Genomic DNA, 21,011 nt, shown 5'->3' on the forward strand with positions numbered 1-21,011 from the left:
CACTTCCTGTTCGCTGGACTTTCTGAATCCGGGTCAAGGGTGTCCGCCTCCTCTTCTCCCCGGCTGATCCGGCACCTTTCGTGACAGCCGCTTCTGACTCAACCCAGGCTGGGTTTCATCCCAGGACCGGCTGGAGCCCGAACGCCTGCACCTGCTGCGGCACGCGGAGGCGCGCTTCCTCACCCGGCGGCTGGCAGCCCCGGGTCCTGAGTGCCCGCCGCAGCTGGGGGGCCCCCGCTGGCCCCTCCGCGCTGATGCTGAGAGAGACCGCGGGCCCGGGGCGGCGGCGGCGGCGACGGAGTGTGGGCCTCTGGCTCCTTAGGCCCAGCGCGGACGGGGCCGATTCTTAGACGCCCCAGACTTGCCAACTCCCGCCCGGACTCGGATGGGCCCCCCTGCCCGATAAATGTGGCTACTGAGGCGGCGGTGGCGGGGGTAGGCCCCGCTGCTGCTGCTGCTGCGCTCCAGGTTCGCCTCCGCCCCGGGGCTCTCCTGGCCCACCTCGGGGCCGTGGCCACCGGCTCCTCACCCCCTGGCCCGGGCCTTGCCGCGTGGCGACAATGGACAAGATCCTGGAGGGCCTGGTGAGTTCTTCGCACCCGCTGCCCCTGAAGCGGATGATCGTGCGGAAGGTGGTGGAGTCGGCAGAGCACTGGCTGGACGAGGCGCAGTGCGAGGCCATGTTTGACCTGACGACCCGGCTCATCCTGGAGGGCCAGGACCCCTTTCAGCGGCAGGTGGGCCACCAAGTGCTGGAGGCCTACGCGCGCTACCACCGGCCGGAGTTCGAGTCTTTCTTCAACAAGACGTTCGTGCTGGGTCTCCTTCAGCAGGGCTACCACTCGCTGGACAGGAAGGACGTAGCCATCGTGGACTACATTCACAACGGCCTGAAGCTGATCATGAGCTGCCCGTCGGTGCTGGACCTCTTCAGCCTGCTGCAGGTGGAGGTGCTGCGGATGGTATGCGAGAGGCCAGAGCCGCAGCTGTGCGCCCGACTCAGCGACCTCCTGACAGACTTTGTGCAGTGCATCCCCAAGGGGAAGTTGTCCATCACCTTCTGCCAACAGCTAGTTCGAACGATAGGCCACTTTCAGTGCGTGTCCACCCAGGAGAAAGAGCTGCGGGAATATGTTTCGCAGGTGACAAAAGTGAGTAACTTGCTGCAGAACATCTGGAAGGCCGAGCCCTCCACCCTGCTGCCTTCTCTGCAAGAAGTTTTTGCAAGCATTTCCTCCACAGGTAAGGGTCGTGGCCTTCCCGGACAGCCTCTCTTGGAAATGTAGTTTGTGTCTCTTACATACACGCTGTGTTCGTTTCCCTGCTCTGAAAACGTCTTCGTGGAAAAGCTGATCTTAACACCCTCATCCAGATTCTCTTCCACTTGCCATATTCAGCCTGTCACTTTGGACCTTAAAAAAAAAAAAGGGCAGTGTTTCTATTTTAAAGGTTGAGAATGTCCAGGTCTAAGACCTTTGGCAGGAAACAAGTCGCTTAATTACTCAGCCTCTGCTCAAGTTATGGAATGCTTTGAGGATGACAGCTACTATATAAAGCATGTAAAGCTTTTATTCATGAGTGACTAATGGCAGCATAATCATGTTTACCGTATCATAATTGTGCTGTGATTTTGTCATCTTGTTGTCATGAGTTTTTCCTTAGCTTCTGAATTTTCCCACATTTTAGTTCCTGGACTGTGCCGTTCGTTTTATTACTGGATTATCCTAGTTAACCGTGTAGTTGCTGAATATTGGCATTTTCTGTTTGTGAGAGTGGATGCAGGGGGGCTGAGTGATCGGTGTTTCCCGCTCCAGGTGTATATAGGCCTCGAATTGTGTCCTTAGAACTACAGGAGGGGGGCTGTGTGATCGGTGTTTCCCGCTCCAGGTGTATAGGCCTCGAATTGTGTCCTTAGAACTACAGGAGGGGGTCAGGTGATACTTAACAGGAAAATGCCTTCTCACCCAGAAATTTTACCTGTGTGTTTACATTCCTTGTCCAGACATGGAGCTTCCAGCTCTGTAAGTTGTGCAACACGAGATCCAAAACTGTGTTTACTCCCTCTCTGCTTGGTACCGTCATCCTTCCAGAATTTGCATCATCGGAGTTTAGGTTTATTTTTTAATTGTAATTGTTCTTATACTGCCTGTGTTGCTAGAACAGTTAGATTTCCCCAGAAGTTTCTCACTTTAGCAGTAAAGGTGCTCACCTTGGCTTTGCCCAATTTTTATGTGTTTTAAGCAAAGTCCCCCTAAAATTCATCTTAATTTCTACTTCTTTAAGAGATTTAAAAAATTGTCCTTAGAACAATGTAATGACTCCTGTAATTAATAGGGATAAGCTACTTTGGAGGATCTAAGGAGTTCATTTAAATGATGCCTTGCATTTCTTTTCTGACTACTGCTTTTACAAATGACTGTTTTAGCACGACAAAAACAGTATTAAAGAATGCAAGAAAGTCAAGTAACTTATGGACTAAATTTGGTGATAGGAACAGTTTTATGTTGCAGTAGCTCTTCCTGTAGAGTGAACGCTCATCGCTGTTAGCTCTTAATCTCACTTCTGCAGTTCAACATTCCTTGTATGTTGGCGGCTCCACAGGAGGTGGAGCGTAACGACCACCTGGTGGAAGGGGTGGTAAACTCTTCTCTCTACATACTTCATTTAAACCGTCTTGCTATATTCCTTTGTCTTTTTCATTAAAACAATATAGATGCTTCATTTGAGCCTTCTGTAGCACTGGCGAGCCTCGTGCAGCACATCCCTCTTCAGATGATCACAGTTCTCATCAGGAGCCTTACAACGGATCCAAATGTAAAAGATGCGAGTATGACCCAAGCTCTTTGCAGGTACTTCTTCATAACATCATAGATGGTAATTGTAGATTTGGGAGGAGAAGATTATTTTGCTGTATTTTGTGGGTAATGAAAAACTTAGGGCAATGTGCAGAACTGAAACCATGGAATCAAATATATAAAGATTCTCCTAATTAATTGAAATGAATCATTTACCTGCGGGCATTCCAGTAATTCACGAATACATTTTCAATTCAACATTTTTTAATTACAAAAATATAACACATATACACAGTTATTGTACAATCAGGAGTTGGTTGGATTATCGATATACTTTATGAATTTCTTTGCTCGGTATCATTTCCTGAAACCTATTTCCTCCCTCTGGGATCTTCTTTTTTCTTCCTGACTAAGCATGTACCTTTACTTATTACATACTTTTACTTTCTCTTTCAACCAGGACCTCTGGGTAAGACTTTCTTAGTCTGTTCAAAGCGTGTTTCTTTCTTGCATATTCTCAAGTATATGATTTGGCAAGACACAGAATTCTAATCTGATAATAATTTTCTCTTAGCATTTTGAAAATAATAGTGCACTATCTTCTGGCATCTGTTGTTGCTAATATGGAGTCTGCAGTCGGTTTGATTATCTTTCCTTTGTGAGTAGTTAGGCTCTCCTGGTATGTTTATGCTTTCTCTTTATCCTTAATGTTTTTCAGTTTCAGTCTTATATGTCTAGGTGTAAACTCAGTGTTATTTTTATTTCTCAGTACTCTTGTACTCTTGTGCTCTTGGGCTTCCCGTCATTCAGCTATTCAAACACATCTATTGGGCACTTACCAGGAATGCCAAGCAATGTTTAAAAGTCAAATGGATAGAAATATCTCTCCTCATGAGCATCTAGTTGGGGAAGCAGGCAGATAGTATCAACATATTATATTGATTCCAAGATACATTCTGATTTCAGAGATGTTGAAAGGTATAGTCATTGGTGTTTAAATTGCAGAACTTTTGTTGCTGCAGTGGTATATAACCTAATTATACATCCTAAAATTGATTCTGTTTTTAGATTTAATTAAATATGATAAGTAAAATAATTTAGTATGTTGGGTAGTGATGAATGGTTTTGGAAAAAAAGTAGATAGGAAGGCAATAAAGCATGGGGAATGGTTTGCAATTTTAAATAAGATAGACAGGAAGCCCTCACTGAAAAGGTGACCTTGAAGTAAAGATACGAAGGAAATGAGAGTGCAGACCTTTTGGAGATATAAGGGGAAGGACAGCAATACTATCTTATAATTTACTAATTTTTCTTTCAAAGGTAAGATATTATTAGTTATTGAGTTTATTTCAATGACTATTCTAATTGAGCTTTCCCTGTCTTCCTATTCTTGTTTCATATCTGTCTGATTTTGTTTTGTAATTTTTTTCTATTTTTTTCCCCCTGTGTATATTGATAGCACATTTTCTTCAAAGAAAATGTAAGGATTTGGAACAAAATGTTTTCTGCATTACAGATTATATTTTAACTAATTATAAATTACAGTCATGAAGTAACATGTAAACTTCAGTATCGATATTTTATGTTGGGGTCTCAGAAATTTACATGTGTACAAATCTCGCTCTCTGGTTCTTTTTTTTTCTTATCGTTGATTTATAATGTCAGGTATGGCACCCTTTTCATACTGTTCATGGGGTTCTCTGATGGCACCCTTAGTCGTAATTTTTCGGCCTCTTCAAAACAACGATAGTTTCCAACTTAAGAATTTATTTTAAGATATATTTGAAAATTATTTTTTACCTACATGTTTCTATGGGAAATTGTGATCCATTTTTTGTATTGCATTTCCAATTTATCTCCTACATGATCCTATTTAACTTACAATGTACCTGGAGTAATTATTCTTGTATTACAAATGTAAATGAAAAGGATAGTAACATTTACTTTTATCATACCCCACCCTCTACTCCCTCATGCTCTATATTTCACACATAGCGCTTGTCATGCTTCACTGTCATTTTCTGTAACCCACAGAAACCCAAATGCAGATACTGTACCAGAACTAGATGAGTCACACTAGAGGATGAAATAGGCCAGGTGTAACTGACCTGGTGGCTCAGTGGTAAAGAATCCATCTGCGAACACAGAAGATGCTGGTTCGATCCCTGAGTTGGGAAGATCCCGTGGAGAAGGCAACCCACTCCAGTATTCTTGCCTGGGAAATCCCATGAACAGAGGACGCTGGCTGGCCAAGTCCATGGGATCGCAAAGAGTTGGACACAACCTAGCAGCTAAGCAACAACTGAAACAATAGGAAATAGGGTTCATGCTGCTGCTGCTGCTACTGCTAAGTCGCTTCAGTCGTGTCCGACTCTGTGCGACCCCATAGACGGCAGCCCGTTAGGCTCCTCTGTCCCTGGGATTCTCCAAGCACTTTCTAAAAAGAGAAAGCTGACCCTCAACTTCTGCTGTCTTATTATCAAGGGGGAACTTTTTTTTGCTTTTAAACTTTTTAATTTATTTTGGAGTATAGCCGATTAACAATGTTGTGGTAGTTTCAAGTGGACAGCAGAGGAACTCAGCCTACATGTACATGTATCCATTCTCCTCCAAACTCCCCTCTGGTCCAGGCTGCCATGCAATATTGAGCAGCAGAGTCCCCTGTGCTATCCAGTAGGACCTTGTTGGTTATCCATTTAAAATAGAGGAGTGTGTACGTGTCAATTCCAAACTCCCTAAGTATCCCCTCCCCGATCCTTCTCCCCTGGCAATCGTAAGTTCCATTCTCTAAGTCTGTATCATAGGAAAATTTGAGTTCAGTGTTGCTAATCTGATTTTTCAAAAGAAGCCTGACGTCCATTTTTTATGTGAAGTTTTCCAATTTTTAAAACATTAGAAAGAATAAGACTGAAAGCTGGATCTAGCCCTTAAGCTGCCATATAAAAGTGAAAATTGCCTTTATTCTCTACAAATTAAGATTGGATCTATTTTGTGGCCTTTCATAATATTATGTGAGTCGTTCAGTCATGTCCAAGCCTTTGCGACCCCACTGACTGTAGCCCACCAGGCTCCTTGGTCCATGGAATTCTCCAGGCGAGAATACTGGAGTGTGCTGCTGTTTCCTTCTCCAGGGGATCTTCCGGAACCAGGGATCAAAGCCAGGTCTCCTGCATTGCAGGTAGATCCCTGAGCCACTAGGGAAGCCCTGCCAGTTTTAATTTTTTTAAGTTGCGTGTCCTTTTTTTAGCTCTAGAGGGTAATGATTTCATTTAGTCAATAGATTTGAGCTCCATTTCAATGCAGATCAAAGATTAGAGATTAAAAAACAGAACAGTGACAACACTGTTCTTAATCCCACAATCTAATGGAGGAATCAAGATTTGTTACAACTACTGAATGTTCTTTAAATAGTAGGAAATTAAATCTGCCTATCAGGGTTAAGTGTCCTTAAAATTCAAATTGTAACCAGTACACAGTGGATAAGATTACAGTAGTCAACCATAAAAATAACTGATTCTAGAGTGACTGTGTGTGAGAGGATTTGAGCCTATGTATATCCAATCAAATTGAAGCAAGACTAGAATGTGATTAAAGTGTAGCCAACAGTGTCTCTTTACCTGCCAGCAGAGCAGGTAATGAGACCATTGCTTCAGATACCAGCACTGCTACTTATTGTGTGGCCTGTTGAATATTTCCTAACTTTCCCTAGCAGTTTGAAGGCATACATCCTAATTTAGAGTTATATTCTTAGCATTTAATGCAGTATCTATTATATAATAGACACTTGAATATTTTTTGAATGAGTGGCTTCTAATTTGTGTTACTTCTGACTTGAAGTATCTTTAGGGTGGTTAGGACATGGGGTACACATGGGATAAGGTAAAAACTAGATAGAGGCTTGTGAGAGGGGAGGCTGTAAGTGGAGAGGATGGAGGAAAAGGCTGATCGGGTGATTAGGGATGTTGAAAAGCCATGGCCAAGTGGAATTTGCTACTCTGCCCCCACCCCCGGCTTTCCTTGTACTGCCCCCGGACCTGAGCTGAAGGGAAACTTGGGCCCTGTGTGCTAGGGAGCCCAGTCTGGTTCCATTCTGGGACTGTGCTCCCCACGGGGAAGAGTCTATAGAGCCAAAGAGAGGTGCTCGCTTGTTCTCCTTCTCTAAACCACAGTTCTTTCGTGTACATTTTATAGTAAATATATATATATATATACACATAAAACATGTACTCATATGTTTTCTTTTAAACAAATCAGTTTTTAAAAAGATTTACTAGCATTTTTTTTCTTTTTTAATTCAATAATAGCTCAGATATTTTTGTGTTAGATCCCTGTGGATAGATTCATATCGACCTATCTCATATTTTAAAACTCTACCTAATGTTCCATAGTATATGTAAGTCATTTCCTTATGATAATTTTGCATTTTTTCTGTATTGTAAGCAGTGCTGCAGTGAATATACTCTTCACACACAAATGCAAATGTCTCTACTTTCTACTCTGGGTGTGTACAGTGGCCACAGACTTGTGAAAACCAGATTAACAACAGTTGAGAGGTGTGGAACAGCTCTCAGATACAACTGTAATGACTTAAAACCATCATTGTTGGCCAGAAAAACAAGAAAGGGAAAAAGAAATAATGTGTGTAGAGTATAGAGGAAACATACAGATAACCTGTAGTAAAATAAGTATGAACTTTGGAGCCACTCAGGGTCTGATAGGACAGGTTAATCGTTAAGAGCAAAAATCTTAATAAAGGTAACACTCCAGTGTTAATGTAGACAGTTTATATCAATATGAAAGTCAGTGCTTTTGACATGTTAGTTGCTCTTTTGGTCATGTGTTTATGTACTTAGTATTTGTATTTTACATTTTGTACAATCAAAGTATGTATTCATTTCCTCGTCTTAACATTTAGAAGGGAGACATTCACAGTATTTCCAGTGTATTAGTTGATTTAACCTTCTCATCAGTCCTGTAAAATTCATTCATAACCTACAGATGAGGAACTGAAACACAAAGAAGTAACTGATAAAAGTATTTAGGGACCCCCAGCTAATAAATGGTGAACTGAGATTTTAAACCAAATCACTCTGACTTAAAAACCTGGTTTGTTTTACTATTTGTTTTATTATATATTCACCCAAACTGGATTACTGGATCGAAATCAGATAATATGAACATCTGGCCCACTTGCCTTCCAGAAGCACTGTAGCATCTTCATCGTGGTTGATATCTAACATAAGGCACAGTTTCCATCATACCCCGTATTACTTTATTTTCATTTAATTGGGTTGGTACTCAGAAAGGTGGTGGTAGTGGTTCAGTCACTAAGTCGTGTCCAACTCTTGGGACCCCATGGACGGTAGCCTGCCAGGCTCCTCTGTCCATGGGATTTCCCAGGCAAGAATACTGACTGAAGTGGGTTGCCATTTCCTCCCCCAGGGGATCTTTGCAACCCACAGATCAAATCTGAGTCTCCTGCATTGCAGGCATATTCTTTACTGACTGAACCACCAAGGAAGCCCTACTCAAAGAGAAAAGCACTCACTGTTACAAAACGAGGCCATTTCAATATTTGTATACTTGGTGCCCTTTTATCTATTTGAAATTTCTTTTTGTTGTCTTTGTATAGTAGAATTTTGAGAGAGATGAAGAGACCTATTTCACAATTCAAAATGTAGTCTTTTTTTAACAGTACATTTTATATTTATTTAGATTGTAATCACCAGAAACGAGAAATTTTGGTTCATATGCATGTCTTAGTTCAGATAGCCATATTTGAACTGTTCTTCTTAAAGTAAATTTGCCTAATAAATTGACACTACTGAAAAATAAATTCAAAACTTTGCATTTATGCAGAATGATTATCAGAAATTCTTTTTATACAAATGTCTTATATAAAACTGTCAGTTGACAAGATTGGAAATCCCTGAGTACAAGCAGCCAATTGTTCATATTATTTGATTTTGATCCAGTAATCCAGTTTTGGTGAATATATACAACAAAAATAGTAAAACAAACCAGGTTTTTAAGTCAGAGTAATTTGGTTTAAAAATCTCAGTTCACCATTTATTAGCTGGGGGTCCCTAAATACTTTTATCAGTTACTTCTTTGTGTTTCAGTTCCTCATCTGTAGGTTATGAATGAATTTTACAGGACTGATGAGAAGGTTAAATGAATTAATACACTGGAAGTACATCTTCAATAGTACTTTTCACGTGCAATTTCAGTAAATATTGAGTCACAAAGTGAGTGACTTTGTAACTACTGCTGTAGTTACTCTTGTTATTCCTGACTGAGTAATGTCAAAGCTATTGTCAATGCTAATAGTTGTGTTATCCTTTAATTTTCAGAATGATTGACTGGCTGTCTTGGCCATTGGCTCAGCACGTAGACACATGGGTGATTGCACTCTTGAAAGGACTGGCAGCTGTCCAGAAGTTTACTATTTTGATAGATGTTACTTTACTGAAAATAGAATTGGTAAGTAGGAGTATATTAATCTTTTGGAATGTATAGAGCCATTTAATACATATGTGTGCTAAGTCATTTCAGTCATGCCTGACTCTTTGCAACCCTATGGACTTTAGCCCCCCAGGCTCTTCTGTCCATGGGATTTCCCAGGCAAGAGTACTAGAGTGGGTTGCCGTTTCCTGCCCCAGGGGATCTTCCTGACTTGGGATCGAACCCACATCTCTCTCTTAAATGTCCTGCACTGGCGGGTTCTTTACCACCAGTGCTACCTGGGAAGCAGGACCCGTGTAAGTCCATATAATAAGTCTTTTTATCTTTGGCTTGGCCCCTTTAAAGCATCTAGTTTTGAATATATTCTTGTTTTGGGTTTTCTTTTGAATAAAAATGTTGAATAGGCTTTAGAAATTTAAAATGCTACTTAAGATTAGGTCATAATAATAATTTTGCTGTTTTCAAATATTTATTATGAAAACAGTCTTCCCATTATCTCTTGAATCACGACTAATCAAGCTTTTACCACCATTTTTCTGCCAAAACGATCTTTGACACCTGTGCTCTTCAGTGTTGCTTAACTCAAGAGTTATTTCTCAAGCCTCCTCTCATTTGACCTGTTAGTCATTTGACATAGTTGATCACTCCCTCTTGAAACACTTTCCTCCCTTGGTTTCCAGGATGTTATACTCTCCCGGATTTTGTTCTCGTTCACTAGATTCTCAGTCCTGGTGTGGATCTTTCTAACTTTAGAGTGCCTTAGAGTTTCATCTCTGGTTTCCTTTCTTCTCAGTTCACGCAGCCACCATGGCTTTAAACAACATCTCTAAGTTTATGACCAATGGGTTTTTATTTCTAGTCCATTATTCTCCTGTAAATTCCATATTCATGTATCCAGCTCTCTATATACTTGGATCTCAGGTTCAGCTTATCCACAATCTAATTCCTGATTTTTCCCTCCCAAACCTGGTCTTCCCCATCTTAAATGACTATTTTAGCCTTTCATGTCAGAGAAGGCAATGGCACCTCACTTCAGTACTCTTGCCTGGAAAATCCCGTGGACAGAGGAGCCTGGAAGGCTTCAGTCCATGGGGTTGCTGAGGGTCAGACACAACTGAGCGACTTCATTCTCACTTTTCACTTTTGTGCATTGGAGAAGGAAATGGCAACCCACTCCAGTGTTCTTGCCTGGAGAATCCCAGGGGCGGAGGAGGCTGGTGAGCTGCCGTCTATGGGGTCGCACAGTCGGACACGACTGAAGCAACTTAGCAGCAGCAGCAGCACCAGCCTTTCATGTGCTCAGGCTCAACCTTGAAGCTATTCTTGTCTCTTTTCATGCTCTCTCATCCCATATCTTACAAATCCGATTGACTCCACCTTTAAAATATATCCCGAATTCTACCACTCTCAACCAGCTACATCACTACCACCCTGGTCCAGATTCATCACCGGTTGTGCTAAGTCACTTCGGTTGTGTCCGACGCTATGCAACCCTCTCGACTGTAGCCCACCAGGCTCCTCCATCCAAAGGAAATCTATAGGCAGGAATACTGGAGTGGGTTGTCATGGCCTCCTCCAGGGGATCTTCCCAACCCACAGATCGAACCTGGGTTTCCTGCCTCGAAAGCATCACCCCTTGCTATGTTGATTGCAGTAGCCCTGCGGCTCCTATTCTTTATCCCCTTTGGGCATCACACGAGGTCTTACCCAATCTGAGCCACTGCTGCTTCTCTCGTCCTGTCTTCCACTGTAACTGCCTCAATCTCCGTGCTTTATTTACACACACTGCCCTCCTTGTTATATCTCTAGTCCACCAGGCTGGAGGCCTCGGGGCTTTTGCAGTGCTGAGTATATATAATAAGCAGAGCAAAGGCCCTTCTCCCAGTTATCTGTCAGACTTAATCTCATTCCCTTCAGTTTTTTGTAGTCAGGAGTCACGTTTATCATGAGGCCTTTTTTAAATTCCCTATAATAAAACAGCAGAGCCTTTTGCCACTCAGCATTCCCTATTCAACATGCCTTGCTTTCATAGCATTTTTCTCTCATGTTACTTTTAATTGCCTCTATCCAACCTTCTAGACAGTAAGCCCTCTAAGATCAGAGGTTTCCTTTGAATCCACTATTGTTTTCTCAGAATATACAATAGTGCCAAGCAGTAGCAGATGATCAGTAAGTATTTTCTGAATGAATAATGGGCCAGGGAGTATCACCTTGTAAACATTGTTTAACAGATTTTTATTTGATGATGTAGTTTTAAGAGTTGGTGGGGTCATTATACTCCCTTGATCTCTGTCATATTATTTCCTAACTTTCTCCCTCTCCCAGAGTTTAATTACATATGTTATGATAAAATTTCCCAGGAGGGAGATATGCACGTAAATAATTTGGGGCCCTATGAAAGTAGCCACCGATTGGGGTAACGGTTTCCATGCCAGATCCTAAAGTGGATGCTTGTCTTTTGGGCAGGTTTTTAATCGCCTCTGGTTTCCTCTCGTGCGACCTGGTGCTCTCGCAGTTCTCTCTCACATGCTGCTTAGTTTTCAGCATTCTCCAGAGGCGTTCCATTTGGTAAGTTACGACTCAAGTTTCCTACTTTGAAAAACCTTGTTTTAAAATTTCAACTTAGTATTGAGTCACATTTGTATTTGTGAAAAGATTATAGATTGGTCCTAAATCTATTTTCCTGTAGCTTTATGAGTCCTTTTAAAATTGATATTGTGAGATTTCCTCTCAAAGAATATATTTTAGAATGTTTTGGATCTCACCAAAACTTCCACTTGGGATCACAATGAGCAACTGAAAGTTAGAAGTTACTCTTGCACTTGAGAAGTGTCACGTGTCAGTGTCACCGTTCACTGTCGGTTGCACACATGAGCAGTGTAGAAGGAGAAAAATGGTTTAAAACCACTGACTTCTCTAGAACTTCAGAAGCAGGAGAACATCAGTCTTGATTGCCCTAGAATTAGGGCTTTGCATTCTCTCTCAGCTCATACCCTATAAATTCTGTTGATTCCTCCTTTAAAATATATCCAGAATCCTACCACTTTTAACCAGCTGCATCACTGGTTTTGGTTTGACTTCATATTTATTTAATTATCAGTATTGCAAGTGAGAAATGACAAAATGTACCTTTGAGAACCTGTCCATTTTTCTGTCTAGGGCATCACAGGAAAGCAGTGTTTTGTGTGGTTACTCACTCCCTCCCAGGTCTGATCCTCAGTTTTACAGAACTAGAAACTCAATCAACACACCCACAGTTTAAAATTTTAGGAGGCCTGACCCACCACAAACATATTCAGAAGAGGCTGATGAAATGTAGAATATTCAGTTGCTGATTGTTGGTTGGAAATTTAACTAGCCTCAGAGAATTATGTATCACATCAGCTACTCAGTGCCCCATTTCCACTGAAGGAAAATCTGCAGGCTTATCAGAAATAAACCTTACTAACAAGTAATTACATTATAATACATTATCACTTAGGAAGAGTGATTTCTGTAGTTTATTGTTCTAATCGGTGAGCCTGATCATCAGTTAATAAACTTGTTATCCATTACATAAAACTCAAACTTGAGCTAATGTAGCAAGAATACTAGCAAAATCGTCCAAGGGAAAAAAAACAACTATTTGTCCCTCCCTTCAGGCACAATCAGTATCAACTGTTTGAGAAAAGGTTTATATTTATTTACTTTCTGGGGAGGAAATCCATTCTAATGTTTATTACTCTCCACACATTCCTTTTTCTCTCAGATAAGTCACTTTTGCTATACTCTAAACCTATTTCTTTGCTCAATTTTTTAAAAGATGGAAGGGATCTCCTTACCTTTTGTTGCCTTCCCCCTCCCCGCAAAAAAGTAATTGAAATGGCAAATGGTTGACTTTGAAAATTTGACTACTGAAATAAGTAAATATGAAATCATTTATTTAAAGAACAGTTAGAGCAGAAATAGGAAACTGTGATCTGGCTTAATAAAGTCTACAAACAAAGACCTAATTATTCTGTCTACATACTGTATATAGCCTGACCTACTACTCAACTAAAATTAACTTGGGCATCTAGTAGTGGGTCATGCAGGAGTTAAATCACCTGTAACTCTAAATAACTCAGCAAAGGACTCAGATTTAGGAGTTGCTAAGTATGAACAGGAACCTGGAATCACTAGTGTATTACACATTTAGAATATTTTAAAGCAAACCAAGATTGATGTTACAGAGTATGTTTTTATGGACCATTTGCTTTTCATATGCTTTTTATAAGTGACGAAAAAATTTTAAATGGAAGAGAAAATATCAAACCTTCTAATTAAATGTTATACATATTTTCTTAAATAGTAACTTAAGTTTAATGAATATCACAGTAATGTCTGCAAATATTCAGATTTGCTCATTCAGAAAAAAAAAATCAGTTTTCAGATATTTAGAAGATAATAAACTGCTTGGACATCTGTCTTATACACTTGTGAAGAACTTAGTCTTATTTTTGAGTCAGCGATCATTTTTTACCATGTAAGATGTAATAGTAGATAACTAGGTATATTATCTGTCTGCAAAGATCCAATCTACACTAGGAAGGCTTTTGGATGATTTAGTATTATACATTAAATAATCATTTTAAAAATTCTTTCTTCTCTTCCATCTTTGTCTCTCCTATCACCTCTGAGGAAACCATAATTTTGGATTTCTGACTATTTTAGCAAATATCTGATAGATATGGCTTTATGGAGAAAAAATTCAGATTTGCTTTGAAATGTAGCGATGATAGCAGTGGTGTGAACCATTAGGAACTGGTAGTTTTATGGTCAGATTAATGCCTTCAATGGAGGTAAGACTAAAGAAAGTGGTGTGAAAGCAAAAATATGATTTAAGACCTCAAAGCATAAGAGTAAAACCAGAGAGGAGAACGAAGAATAGCACTATTATTTTAAGAATATGAATTTCTTTCTACAAGAAGGAAGGGGGCTGACTGGAATATAACTGTTAATTGTTTGCTGTTTGATGGTAAGACCATAGAGCTGGCTGTAACTTCACTTTTGTCATGAGTTAGCCATGAACCAAATAGATGTTCTACATTGCTTATACCAAATAATGTTCTACACTGCTTTTTATTTGGCTCATTTGGCTACTTTAAAAGTAGTCTAAAGGAGGGCAAAAGGTGAAAGCAAGGAGACCATTTGGGAGGCTTTGCATGAATTTGAGGCAAGGATGATTGTCAGTTGAAACAAGAAAAGTTCTAGGCAGTATATAGGTTTGATTCCATTTGTACAAAAAAATCACATATATGGTATGTGCCGTGACATGCCATATAAAGTTTGATATACAACCAATGTCTTTCGCTGGACAGTGGGACGGAGACTTTTACTTCATACATGTTTGTATCATCAGATTTTCTTTATACTAAGTGTATAATTCATTTGCAACAAAGTTAAACTTGTATAGAAAGATAATATAACAATATAGGAAGTTAGGGCAATATATCATGAAATTACCCACAATCTCACTACACTAATTTTTATGTTTTCCATTACAATGTTTTTTCCCCTAAATATTTTAACAAGGTTGTATTTATATTTATAATCAATATGTAATTTTTGTATCCTTCTTTTGAAATTTAACATCACATAATAAATATTTTCCCATGTTGCTACATATACACACACACATACATACACAAAAGTTCTACAAAGAGAAAATAATAAGATGCTTTTTACATGTGGACTCTAAATATGTAGTATCAAATTATAATAATTAGTTGAAACAAGTGTAGTTCTGTACTAATGAGCCATTGCTGCAAAGTAGCATTTTTGATAATAATATCTTAAATATGTGATTGGCTCTGTATTGACTTTTTCTTTAATTTTATAATGAAAGGACATTGTTGTGCTTATTATCAGTGTTAATAGTTTTCTACATAATTATGAGCAATGAGCATTTTAGATTTCACTTTAATTTCTAACCCCAGTTCCTTAAAAATAATGGACTTTCCTAATTCTCTTTATTTTTAGAATCATCTCTTCTTTTTTGGAAGTGGGGCATGGGGATCATTAGTAAGGATAACCATGGTTGCATAAGACACCATCCCTAAAATAAAGGTAGTCCCTTGTCTAAAATAGAGGTGGTGCTGTAGCCTCAGCTGTAATTTTAGTTGTATGGATAAGTTATCACGAAAATTTTCTTGAAGCAGTCTTTAATGTGCTGCTGCTGCTGCTGCTGCTGCTAAGTTGCTTCAGTCATGTCCGACTCTGTTCCACCCCATAGCCGGCAGCCCACCAGGCTCCCCCGTCCCTGGGATAACATGTCTAGTTCTTTCAAGTGAAAAATCTAAAATTCACACTAGATGGCGCTCTTAAGCTAATGCTTGGTTTATCTTTTAAACATTTGTCCCTATTAAACAATCTGGTAAATATAATAGCCCCAACATTTTTCAGTTTAAGCCATTTTTAAATGGCAGCAGTGACTTAGGCTCCTAGTTATTACCTTAATTTTTTGTACCTTAGTTTTAAATGGAGTATAAGCATGAGGAGAGGGGTCTTATATGGATTACAATTACATATGCTTCAAAAACTAGATTTACCTTGGTATTCTAGAAATGTTTAACTTCATAACGTTTTTAGAAAAAGGCAGTGACCAAACATACAGAAGAGCATTTGCTAATCATGTAACACTTGCGTTCTATTTGTACTGGTGTGGGTTGCCACTTCCTTCTCCAGGGGATCTTTCCCAAACCTGGGTCTCCTGCATTGCAGGCTGGTTCTTTACAGACTGAGCCACCAGGGAAACCCTATTCCATTTGTAGGCTAGGGAATTTGTTGCCAGTTTGTGCAAATTGAAGAATGTTTGTCTTTTTCTCTGTTCAGATTGTTCCTCATGTGGTTAATCTGGTTCATTCCTTCAAAAGTGATGGTCTGCCTTCCAGTACAGCCTTCCTAGTGCAGTTAACAGAACTGATTCACTGTATGATGTATCACTACTCTGGATTTCCAGATCTCTACGAACCCATCCTGGAGGCAATAAAGGTATGATGGCAGTTGCACCAGTGTCTGTGGAGCTGCAGCCTATGATGTGATAGATGAACGCGATGAAACATTCCTATAACCAGCTATTCAATTTTCTTTTTTATGGAAATGTGCGTTTTGTTTGAAAAATGCAACTGGAACCGTGGTTCAATAATTCTTAGTGATGTCTTTCTTATGTGCTATTACTCTCCAAATTAATAATCATATTTCTTCAGTTCTACAGTGCCAACAATGATAAGGCATATCTTTAAATTCGTAACAGCTTTGGAGGAAATTTGTTTTAAAAAATGATATATTAAGCTGATATGTACATAAGTTGCTTCCCAATATCAGAAATGTCAAAATATGTAAGATACATCTTAGATTCAAAGGAAGGCATTGTAATTACAGTATTTGACCTCTGTTTCTTCTGATTTTTATTTCATTTTTGCTATGGATTGTTCATGAATGTTCATATATCTTAGAATCTTTACTTGAATTATTTGTGAACTCACTGTTTTTCAACTGTGTGTGGATACTGGATCTGAAAAGCATTGATTCTGTTTGTCTTGAAAAATGGGTCACAGATAGCACACTTTCCTCTTAGTAAATGTATTGCTTAATCAGGGAACAGCAAAATAATTGGAGAACTTCCTTCAGCTAGATGTGTTCAGAAGTCATTAGAAATCAGTTCTATTGATAATGTTCCTTTTTGAGATCTGAAATAAAGTATAAGGTCTCATTATCTTTACTTCTGTATCTGAAATGAATACAAAGCATATTCTTTCTACTGTAGAGTTTCTAGTTAGACTTAGAATGAGTTTGGATGAGACCAAAACACAAAACTGTTCAGCAAAGAAGGTATACTACTGGTATGACCCTTGGACACTTCAGAAGTAACTGTCTTTATTTATAAAAGATTTTTGTCATGGATTTGATAGCAATATTAACCTCTTCCTGCGATGTTGCTGTGTCCATAGATGAAAGCTACTGCTGTTGTAAAATGTCATTCTTCACCACTAAAAGCTGAAAATTCTGATAACTGAAGTAGGCTCAGTTTGCACAGATCTCCCTGTTAAACTATGGGAAGCATTTTCTATTAGATGTCAACAATAACAATAACAATAAAATCAAAAGATTAAAATTCCTCCAGAAAGTATTTTCTGAGGTTTAAGTACTTTAGGTGGTAACAGCAGTCCAAAAAAGCCTTCAAGATTTTGCCCCAGCTTTCCTTAGTCTCCAGTACTCCACTCATGCTTGAAAACCACTGACACGGAACATTTTCTCTCATATGTCACAAAGCGGGGAAGAAACTGTACCTTGTAATAATTTTCTCTATGGTTAAACATGAGATGGAGTTTTGTGTTTTAAAGTCAGAGGTCATTGTGCTTAGATACTTCCATTTTTCATCCTCTGACTACTTTGAGATTTCATTTCTAAGGGTTAACACTGGGTAAATATTAGTAGTGAATGATAAAGAGATATTTCTTATTTTACTATGAACTCTGAAAACAAATTGTGTGCTACGTCCTCATTCTACAGACTTTGAATAGCACTGCCACATATTCTCTGATGGCAGAGGTTTATTTTGAAAATATTTTGCTGGCAAATAGGAAGTAGAAATAGTTCAAATGTGACTTGAGTTCCTATTTCTTGAGTATTCCTCAGCTTGATAAACTCTAGGAGATATTTATTCATTTTTGGAGATCATTATTTTTGCCATGTACTGTGATTTTTCTTGACTATCAGTGATGTCAAAACTAAATGGGAAAAGAGAAAGATTAAATGTCAGTGGAAGAATCTTCTTTATGGTGTTAATAACAAAAAATAGTTTATATTTTATACTACTTTTCCTCTTTATGATCTACAGGATTTCCCTAAGCCCAGTGAAGAGAAGATTAAATTGATTCTCAATCAAAGTGCCTGGACTTCTCAATCCAATTCTTTGGCATCTTGCTTGTCTAGACTTTCTGGAAAATCTGAAACTGGGAAAACTGGTCTTATTAATCTAGGGAATACATGTTATATGAACAGTGTTATACAAGCATTGTTTATGGCCACAGAGTAAGTTTAAATTTGAACTTTTAAAAAATTTTTCATTTTAACTGTAGAAGTTGATGCATGCTGATGAAATATAAGATGGTGAGATTGTCTTCAAATTATTTCTTATATATGGCAGAACAAATATTAATATTTTCATATAATTGCCTTATTCAGAAATGAAATTGCTTTTAGTGCCTGGACCTATTAAAATGCTAATTTATATAAATTATACTTCATGTCTATATTATTTATTTCATTTAGAGTCTTTCAATTGCTCTGACTTGATATTTATTAATATATCAGAGGAAGTGATTGAACTTATTTCACAGAATTTAAGGGTCCTCAAGTATTAATTTGTTATTATCCTGTAAGACTGATTTTTTTTTTTTAACCTGTATATCTTCTGAAGTGGTCATATTTAGTTTTTTCTGCTTGTAGGTATTTTGCTGTTTGTTTCTCAGATCAATAACTTCTTCACTGCCCTTAAAGAAATTCAAGCTGTGCTTCCCATCCCAAGTTGATAGATACTGAACAGATGTATAACAGACATGTTCCTTTGTCGTCTTACAGATTTACTTTCAAATACATTTTCTTTCGCAGCCAAGCAAATAGGAAATCAGTGGCTGTTAGCTATGTGAATGCAATCTGTAAAGGAACAAAATAGTGAACTTTTCCTGAAGGCAAAAACCTGGTTGAATTTTTCTCTTCTATACCAATAGGATATTCATGGAACTTGACCAAAGATGTTTACAAATTGAATTTTAGGCCTTTCTAAGTTTTTATGCCTTCCTAGAGGTATCACAGGAAAAGGAGAAGGAAATGAACCTTTCCCACTCCAGTACTCTTGCCTGGAAAATCCCATAGATGAAGGAGCCTGGTGCTGCAGTCCCTGGGGTCACTGCGAGTCGGACACGACTGAGTGGCTTTGCTTTCACTTTTCACTTTCATCATTGGAGAAGGAAATGGCAAACCACTCCAGTGTTCTTGCCTGGAGAATCTCAGGGACAGAGGAGCCTGGTGGGCTTCTGTCTATGGGGTTGCACAGAGTCGGACACGACTGACGCGACTTAGCAGCAGCAGCAGCAGCAGCAGAGGTATCACACCTGGAGCAGGGTTTGGCAGCCCACTTCAGTATTATTGCCTGGAGAATCCCATAGACAGAGGAGCCTGGAGGGCTGCGGTGTGGGATTGCAAAGAGTCGGACATGACTGAGCGATTGATCACAGAGGAATCATAAACTAAAAGCTGAAGAGTTTAGCTTTATTTTCTTTCCTGGCCTCAATATATACAATCAAAACTAAGGTGTTTTCATTTGGTCTAGTGGTTCGTTTGTTTTTAGGAATTTTTTCTTGTGTTCTAAGAAAATATTTATTCATAGACACAACTGATACTAGGCATAAAACCAAAATAATCCATGTCTTACCACCAGAGGTCATCTAATCCAGCCATCTCATTTTACAAATGATAGAGAAAGCAAAAACTCAAAGCAGTTATAACTGATAGCTACAATTAAAAAGCACATCTTATTTTATAGCAGCCAATACTATCTCAGAATAGGCAGACAGCATATTTTATTTCTTTGGTAATATGTAAATTCTTAAATAAATCTAGGAGTACGTAAAATAAAAATCAGACATTCCCATAGGTTTCTGTTAATAGTTTTGCTTGCATTGTTCCAGACCTATTTTTTGTATAGTGATAAGATTTATCTAGTATAAAACAAATGTGTTGGTTTTTAAAAATATGTTTACAAAGAATCTTGTTTATTCTTTTCCAGCCACTTATTTTTTTTCTTTTGATGATTTTATATTGGAAATAGTCCCATGTTAGTGTAATGACAGAGCTATGTCATTCTGAGTAAATAGATGTGCCATAGTTAATTTAATCATCTTCCTAATGATGAATATTAGGTTGTGTTGCTTATAATTAACATATGCCTATGATATAGAGGCTATTCTTTGAATAGGGTGTGCCATATTGGTCTCCAGAAAGGTTATAGCATTTGAACTTGCATACTAATACATGATTGTACCTATGACCCCATACCTTTAGCAGTACTTGATAAAATCAGTATTAAAAAATCTTTCCAATCTGGACGACAGTGTCTTTGTGCATCTTGGCTGACCTTTACAGTTTTTTGTCCTCTCTAGTATCTTTGTTCACTTGTGTCTCTTTTCTGAATGACCTTTTCTTTCCATTGCACACCTTTCTGTTGGGTCCTTTTCTTTTTCCTACTGATTTATCCTGGATGTATATGTGCTTTCTTCCCATCAGAATGATACATTTATCAAGTGTTTTGTTTGCAATGTTTTATTTTATGTAGACAGATCTGCTATTTATCATTTATAGCTTCTGAATTCTAGGACACCTTCCCCTCCAAAATCCCTTTACCCCCTTTTCTTCTGTTAAATACTTCAGTATTTTCATATTTTATATTTAGCTCATTACTTCTCTGTGGCATCTGTAATGATATGAAATCTTGTTTAATTCCATTTTTTTCCCAAAAGGATACCAAATTGTTCTATACTGTTTTTTGAAGTTTCTTCTTTTCCCATTCAGCACTAGTACTACATTCTTTAAAACTCTTAACTTTATCATAGTTTTGATGACAGGACATTTTTTTATATTTCATGAGTTGAAAGAATTTAAAAGTTGTTTACTCAAGTTATTAGTTAATAGCTTCATCTATTTCTATTTGCACCATTTTCTTTCTTCTTC

The 21,011-nt window shown here is 38.6% G+C and overlaps 1 protein-coding gene across 1 annotated transcript in view; it reads left to right on the plus strand.

The window, feature by feature from the left end:
- The first annotated feature begins 9 nt into the window (after nt 1-9).
- The window catches only part of USP38 (ubiquitin specific peptidase 38), a 32,490-nt gene continuing 11,488 nt past the window's right edge, over nt 10-21,011 (plus strand). The window contains exons 1-6 of the mRNA XM_010854716.1: nt 10-1,242; nt 2,714-2,849; nt 9,149-9,278; nt 11,727-11,828; nt 16,113-16,271; nt 18,121-18,314. Of these exons, the coding sequence (XP_010853018.1) occupies nt 561-1,242; nt 2,714-2,849; nt 9,149-9,278; nt 11,727-11,828; nt 16,113-16,271; nt 18,121-18,314 (1,403 nt within the window). The 5' untranslated portion in view covers nt 10-560. The remainder of the gene's footprint in view (nt 1,243-2,713; nt 2,850-9,148; nt 9,279-11,726; nt 11,829-16,112; nt 16,272-18,120; nt 18,315-21,011) is intronic.

This window comes from Bison bison, unplaced genomic scaffold (assembly GCF_000754665.1).
Source record: "Bison bison bison isolate TAMUID 2011002044 unplaced genomic scaffold, Bison_UMD1.0 scf7180017864348, whole genome shotgun sequence".
NCBI classification, from domain to species: domain Eukaryota; kingdom Metazoa; phylum Chordata; class Mammalia; order Artiodactyla; family Bovidae; genus Bison; species Bison bison.